The 7097-nt window shown below is 47.0% G+C and overlaps 1 protein-coding gene and 1 pseudogene across 1 annotated transcript in view; both read left to right on the top strand.

Annotated features, from left to right (window-relative positions):
- Nucleotides 1-7051, top strand: part of HDAC4 (histone deacetylase 4) — a 176043-nt gene extending 168992 nt beyond the window's left edge. Inside the window, exons 26-28 of the mRNA XM_029964418.1 lie at nt 1-43; nt 1729-1870; nt 2434-7051. The exon at nt 1-43 is cut by the window's left edge and continues 4 nt beyond it. Coding sequence (XP_029820278.1) covers nt 1-43; nt 1729-1870; nt 2434-2473 — 225 coding nt within the window. The 3' untranslated portion in view covers nt 2474-7051. The remainder of the gene's footprint in view (nt 44-1728; nt 1871-2433) is intronic.
- The window catches only part of LOC103764085, a 22527-nt pseudogene continuing 20291 nt past the window's right edge, over nt 4862-7097 (top strand).

Below are 7097 nucleotides of genomic sequence, written 5' to 3'. Positions count from 1 at the left end.
GCCAATGCGGTGCATTCCATGGAGAAGGTCATCGAGATCCACAGTGAGTACCCCACTGACCCAGCTGGGTCCCTTTTGGGTTGCCCTGGGGGGACACCTGTTTGCCTTCTCCACATTCTGGCAGCTCTGTGTTCCCATGTCCTGGTTTCCTGGCGGTCACTGCACCGTGAACTGGGTTTGTGCCGCCTCAAACTGGTCTGACTGGGCCAGCACGATGCACAGCGAGCAGGTCACTCAGGGCAGTGCTTTGGCCCTCGGGGGGGAATTAGGGAATCAGGGCACGGTTTAGGTTGGAAAGATCTTTAGGATCATCGAGTCCAACCCTTAATCCAACACTAAATGAGATTAAAACCTCTAAAATCTCTGTAAAGCACAGACTGTGCTGCAATCAGAGCTTACTCTTATTCCTTCAAAAGCAATTAAGTATCTCTGAACAACACAAGTCTTGTTGGGTGTTGCGGCATCCTAATTAAGGATAGACAGGCATGGAAGTGAAACAGGCTCTCAGGCACAGGGTGGGATTGCTGGGGTGTCCTGTGCAGGGCCACTTGATGGCTTTTGTGGGTTCCTTCCAGCTCAGGATATTCTGGGATTCTGTGAGTGAAATTTGCTGGTATTTCAGGTTTATTCATCCAGGAAGGTTAAAATCACTGCAGTGGAGCTTTTCTGGGGAAATTCTTTGGGGGATGGAGTGGAAGAGCCTGAGTGATATGGGAATCCCACTGCTGTGTCCTGATATCTTCCCACATCCAACATTTGTGGTTTAAAACTGGAGGGGGATTGTCTCCCTTTTATAGGGTGAAAAGCTTAAAAGACACCACACTATGGGGTTTTTTTCCCCCTAAAAATGCCAGGTGGCTTTAGAATTTGAATTCCATTTCCAGAAGCTTTTAAGGACCACTGGGACACCTCAGCAGCACCTTGAGCCAGCCAGTGATACATTGATTTTTCTCTTTAAAATGAGCACAGCAAATTAAAAGAGGTTTGGAGTAAGACCCTCAGATCTGCTGCCCAGCACAGGAGAAATGGAGATGCTTGAAAACAAGACCCTTCCTCCCCTTGTTCCACCCTCACTGTCTGGGTTCTTGCTTTCAGGTTTTGCTGTGGCTTTTTGGGTACCAGGAAATTCCTGGGGGCCAGGAGAATGTCCTTTATTCCCTTCCCTCTGGTGTTTCCAGTGAAAAAGGGTGGCAAACTGCCTGCATAAAAAAAATCCATCAAAGGTTGAAGCTTGGATTTGATGATCTTGGAGGTCTTTTCCAACCTTCACGGTTCTAAATCCAACTTGGACTTCTTTAGTGTTAGGGAATTTGCCCAGAAAAAACATGTGGGAGTTAGGAACTGAATGCAGGTGTCCAGTCTAATTCTGGACTGAATCCTTCCCTCTCCAGTGTTTGTCCTTAGGTCTGGAAGTTTCTGAGGGTTTTGATGTGAGAAAGGAAAGGAAAGGAAATTTCAGGAAAGGAAATAAATTTAAGGAAAGGAAAGGAAAGGAAATTTCAGGAAAGGAAATTTCAGGGAATTTCAGAGAATTTCAGGGAAGGGAAGGGAAGGGAAAAGGGGGAAGGTTATTATTTGAGCACCATGAAGTGATAGCAGGCAGGGCTCAAGGCCACATGGGTGTGATGAGTGTTCCCGGGGTGGATCTGAGAGGGCTGGTGGGTCTGGGAAAGCAGGAGCTGTGATGGGGCAGGAGCCCTGATGTCCCTGTTGTCCCTTGTCCCCCAGGCAAGTACTGGCACTCCCTGCAGCGTTCTGCCTCCACGGTGGGCTATTCCCTGGTGGAGGCTCAGAAGTGTGAGAACGAGGAGGCGGAGACGGTGACGGCCATGGCCTCGCTGTCCGTGGGCGTGAAACCAGCAGAGAAGAGGTGAGCTGCTTCCCTTCCCACCTCCCATCCCACCCCTTCTGGGCTCATCCTCTCCTCCTACATTCCCTGTCCTCCATGGATTCCTAAACCCCTCCTGGGTTGTGGGCTCGGTGTGTGCTCCCTGTGCCTGGCCCTGCTGCTCCCGCCAGAGCCCGGCGTGGGTTTGGGCCACGAGGGGGAATTGATCTTGCTGCAGGAAATGGGAATGTTGCACAGGGGCTGACCATTGACAGGACCCCAGGGAATGGCCTGGAGTTGTGTCAGGGTGAGTTTAGAAAAAGGTTCTTCCCAGAGGGTGGTGGGGCACTGAACAGGCTCCCCGGGGCAGCGGGCGCAGCACCAAGGCTGCCAGAGCTCCAGGGGTGAGAACAGATTGTCCAAACACCCTTCTCAGGGGCAAGTTTTGATTCCAGGTGAGCCAGCTGATCCCAACCCGGCAGGTAGGAAGGTCATGGGAATGTCACGGGTGAAACTTGGCACCACTTTGTCCAGCTCTGCCGTGCTCAGCCCTCTTTTCTCTCTCCCCTCCCTTCCCCATCCTGCCTGGCCGTGAATCCCCTCAGACCTGAGGACGAGCCCATGGAAGAGGAACCTCCCCTGTAGCATTAACCTTCGAGCTGGAGTTCTCCTGTCTGTTCGTCTTCGTCTCGAAGCTCTGCCAAGAAGCTTTCTCTTGTTACTCCTGCGTCCTGTCGCGGTTAATTCCAGAACACGGGAAGGACAGCCAGGTGTAAAGCAAAGCAACCGACAACAAAACCGGAATCTCTGCGTATCTTTGAGTCTCTATTTGCCGAAAAATGCTGGTGAAGAGCAGCAAAGGACTGACAACGTTGGGTGCTCTTCCTCTGGTCCTCACTGGGAGTGGAACGAGGAACGACGCCCGGGAAGTCTTTGGCAGAGTTGCCAAAAAACACACAAAAAAATATAAAGAAAACAAAGCTTCAACAACAAACACACGCGAAAATAAAACAAACCTTAACATAAAACTGGTGCTTACAAGCTGATGACCCACAACTGAGCAATCTCCGCTTGAACCACTCGGCCCATCGTGTAGTTTCATTTCTTGGATGTTTTGGAATGGCTCTTGCCTGCCTGGGAGTCAGCGACAGCTCCTGTCAGAACGGGAACTCTGGGAGATGGTGTATTTTTAACGGGGAGGGACAGGGAATGAGGGACTCATCTGACATCTAAAGGAAAGGGAAGGAGAAAGGGGGAAACGTGAGCCCAGATGGAGTCGGCTTTATGGTCTCCAAAGCCATCTGAAGATGAGTTTGTGCCTTTTTTTCTAATTGATGGATTTGGTGCAGCTGGATTTTCTGAAGTTTGAGGAACAATGCCTTAAGTAAAAAAAAAAATAAAAACAAACAAACAAAACCCACAAAGAACACAGCAGTTCCTGAATATTTTTCCTCTGGTTGGGAAAGCCAAGAACTGCCATCAGGAAGGAAGACTTTTTGGCTTGTGCTGGCATGATGGTGGGAAGCAGGCATCAGCTGAACGGAGCGTCTCCAAAAACTCTCGACAAGTTTGGATTTGTTTTGTTTTCTTTCATTGCTGTTTCGAAAAAAAAAAAAAAAAGGAAAAAAAAAAGAAAAAAATAAGGTAGTTGCCAAAAAAAGTGGCAAATACTGTTGGGTCTTTGAAATTCAACCATTTTTAACAACAAATTTTCCAATGTTTTCTCTCTCTTCTACATTATCTGGCAATTGAACTTATCGATTTGGTTGTCGAAGCATGTATTAGACACAACTGCAGGTTTTAAGACTGGAATGCTTTTTATTAAAAGCAACTAGCATGAGATATTGCTTAAATTGTTAGGTATAAATATATATGTGTATAATGTATAGTCCAAATGTATTCCAAGCTTAGAAACCGGATTCCTATGAATTATTGAGAAAAATATTTATGATGCATTTCTAGGAAAAAAGCAAAAAAAAGAAATATATGTAATAAATGCATACTCTAACAGTAGCCATTGGAAGCTCCCTAGGGAGAGATTTGGGAATTGGAACGTCCAAGGTGCTTTTGGAAAAGGATCCAGGTTGAAACATGAGGACTTTTCAGGTGACAGGTTGGGAAGTTTTTCAGAAAGCCAACACTTGAGCCACTGGGCAACTACCCTAAACATTTGTATTTTAATTTAAGGTTTTTAGTTGTGATCCTTTTCTAACAAAGACAAGAAAACAAAGAGTTTTTTATAGCGAAGACGATGAATTTGCTGTTAATTTTTATATGGATCTTTTCCCGCCCCCCTCCGGAAGCCTTATTTGTGTGACTCTGACCTTTCTTTCCCCTTTGGCAGGTTTCCTTCCCCGACAGCAATAGCATCTAAACCTCCCTCCCTTCCCGCTTTTCTTGCTTGGACATGGATTTTCCTTTGGGGTTTTGCCTTTTCCTTTCTGGTTTTCTCTCCTTTTCCTCGACTCTTTTGGACAGTCAGCAGCTTCCTGCAGGCGTGAGGAACCGTGGCACACGGACAGAGTTGATTTTTTCGGGATTGGGTGCGTTTTTTCAAGGAATAGGGGGCGTGGTGAGCTCTTTTGTATCACTGTATATTTCCTCAGTTCTCTTCTAGTAGCTGTGTAGAGAAAATAAGGAATTTCCTTACCTTTGACATAGTAGTATCCAATGGGCGATGTCTTTGTCCTCCAAGGATCACGGGAGCCTTGGGACAGCTCGTTGGACACTCATTCCTGGCGTTTTCTCTCCGCCGGACCGACGGATGCCCTCAGACCTCCCACCTCTCTCTTTTTCTCTCCTCTTCTTCCTCTCGCTGGTAGGGCTGGAGGTGTTTTTTCCCCCGGGAATGCCGGATGGGAGAGGCAGCCAGCCCTTCCTTGAGGAGTTGAGCATCCTAGAGGAGCATCTTGGAGGCGCCGGCGCCGCCTCAGAGCAGTGTAGGACAGCACATCCCTGCTCCCAACCCCCACACGCAGCTTCTCCTCAATCCCTGTCATTTTACCATCCCTGTTATTTTATCCTGTTCCCGTGATGACTGACGGGGCCGCTTCCAGTAACTTCCTCTTTTTCCAGTTCTCCAAGCAGCCGTTTCCATTCCGTTCAGGAGTCACGGGAGGCATTGGAGGTGCAACCCCACGTGTGAGCAAAGGCAAGAGGCTTTTGGTTTATTCCTCCATTTCTAATGCAGTTGAAAACACTACAGTAATTGAGTTGTGCAAACCCAAGTACGTCCGAAAATTCGGAATTTTAAGGACCATCCTCAGTGTATCCTAAAGAGAGTCCTGTGTGAAAACACGAGGGACCTGGGGATGGGGTGGGCCGGGATTTTTTCTGCCCGCCCGCTTTGCTGCTGTGACCTAAAATCAATCCCGCTGCCGAGTTTGGTGACTGACTTGGAATTATCCTTGGAATTGTCCTCCCTCTGTGGGCGGTGACCGTGTTCACACCCTCCTTTCTCTTGCCAGCTCTTCCCTGGAAGGTTTTTTTCCCATTTCTCCTCTCGGTCGTGGCAAAGCTTTTTCCTTCCTTTTGGGCCTTCCCAGGAGCCACCAGCTGACCGTGCTGAGCCAGTTCCTTTAGGAAAACTGGAGGAGCTCATCGGGATCCCACCTTCCTTCCTTTCCACCATTTCACTCAGCTTTTTGCCAGGGATGGAAAGACTTTTTTCCCGAGACGTCAGAGCTCGTCTCCTCCGAACTCCGGGTGACATGGATTTGTTTGAGCGTCACCCGCTCCCCTGGGGATGCTCTTCCCCGGGGATGCTCTTCCCTGAGGATGCTCTTCCCTGAGGATGCTCTCTGGGGCCGGTGCAGGCACGGAGAGAGGGGAAGGAGCCCCCGTTTTGAGGCTCCCCGGGGTTTTTTCACCTTTTTGAGCCATTTGCTTCTTCATTTCCGATGACTTTGCCATAGGGCAGGAGCCTGGGATGCTCCCGCATCCCATGGTGGTGCTGCCCAGGGCATCTTTGTACCTGCTTGGGAAGAAAAGGAGCATCTTTAAATCCTCTTGACAGTGAAGTGAGGCCCAGTTTGCAGTACACAACCATCAGGGGGTTTTTTTTTTGGGGGGGAGGCGTTGTTGTTTTGGGTTTTTTTTTCTTCTTACTTTCGATACAAAACATTCCTTTTTTTATTAGTCACGGTCACGTCTTCATTCCATTCTTCCTTTTGTAAACTTTTTTGGGCCCACGTTCTTTTGACGGGCATTGATATATATAAATATATATATAAATATATATGAATATATTTTTTTAAGTTTCCTACACCTTGAGGTTGCATGGTCTGTAAGGTTGGCATGTCTTTATATTGTATACAGATTTTGCACGCCACACTTGGCAGCTTTGAAAACAATAACAAAAAAAACAAAACAAAACAAAACAAAAAAAATGGTGGTTTGGGGTTGGGTTTTTGATTTTTTGGGTTTTTTTGAATTTTTTTGGGTTGGTTTTTTGTTTCGTTTCATTTTGGTTTGAGATTTTCTTTTTTCCTCTCGTGGCATTTGCGGAGACTAAAGGTTGGGATGTTGTTGTCACACACACACACACACACAGAAAAGGAAGGAGAGTGGGAATTTTTGTTTGTCTCACTGAACTGAATAAGAAATTGTGCTTTTTGTTGTTCAAAAGAGTAACTACAAAGAAAGCAGACAAAGGACTACTTACACATTTCTCATTTTAAGAAGAGAAGAAAAAAAAATAACTAAGACGTTTCTCTAGCACTTGTGACTTACCAATAATAGAGTTTATTGTATTTATGCGGAACCAGTGTTTTTAGGGGGGACTACGCCGAACACACCAAGTAAAAACTGCCTGTGTCCTGGTTACTCTCGTTATTCTTCTCATTTCCTTTCGTTTGGGTTGGTGTTTCGCTTTGGTTTCTCGCCGGGGTGGGGAGGTTGGATGCGACGGACGCGACCCTCGCGTCGGAGCCGCCAATCCCGAGGAGAGCTGCGTGGCTGAGGAGGACTTGAAAGAGTTAACTCTCCAGCACAGCCGAACTTTTGTAAGGAATTACTTTTCCAGGATGTATTAGTGCTCGGTTTCACTTTAAGCAGTCTTGTACTGTGCAACACTGTGGTTTAAAAAAAAAAAACGAGACTTTACAGCGAAAGGCAAAACGTGTTTCTTCATTGTCGTGAGGTCGGGCTCGTTCTCAGCTCGGCTTCGCTTTGTCTTTGATATTGATGAAAAAATTAAAAAAAAAAACAAACCACACACACACACACAAAAAAAAAAACTTTTCAGGACTTTTTAAGTGCTGCAAAGGGC

Source organism: Manacus vitellinus, unplaced genomic scaffold (genome assembly GCF_001715985.3).
Source record: "Manacus vitellinus isolate BGI_N305 unplaced genomic scaffold, ASM171598v3 scaffold_71_pilon, whole genome shotgun sequence".
Lineage (NCBI taxonomy): Eukaryota > Metazoa > Chordata > Aves > Passeriformes > Pipridae > Manacus > Manacus vitellinus.
The sequence above is the reverse complement of the archived record's forward strand: the minus strand, read 5'-3'. Positions and strand labels throughout refer to the sequence as shown.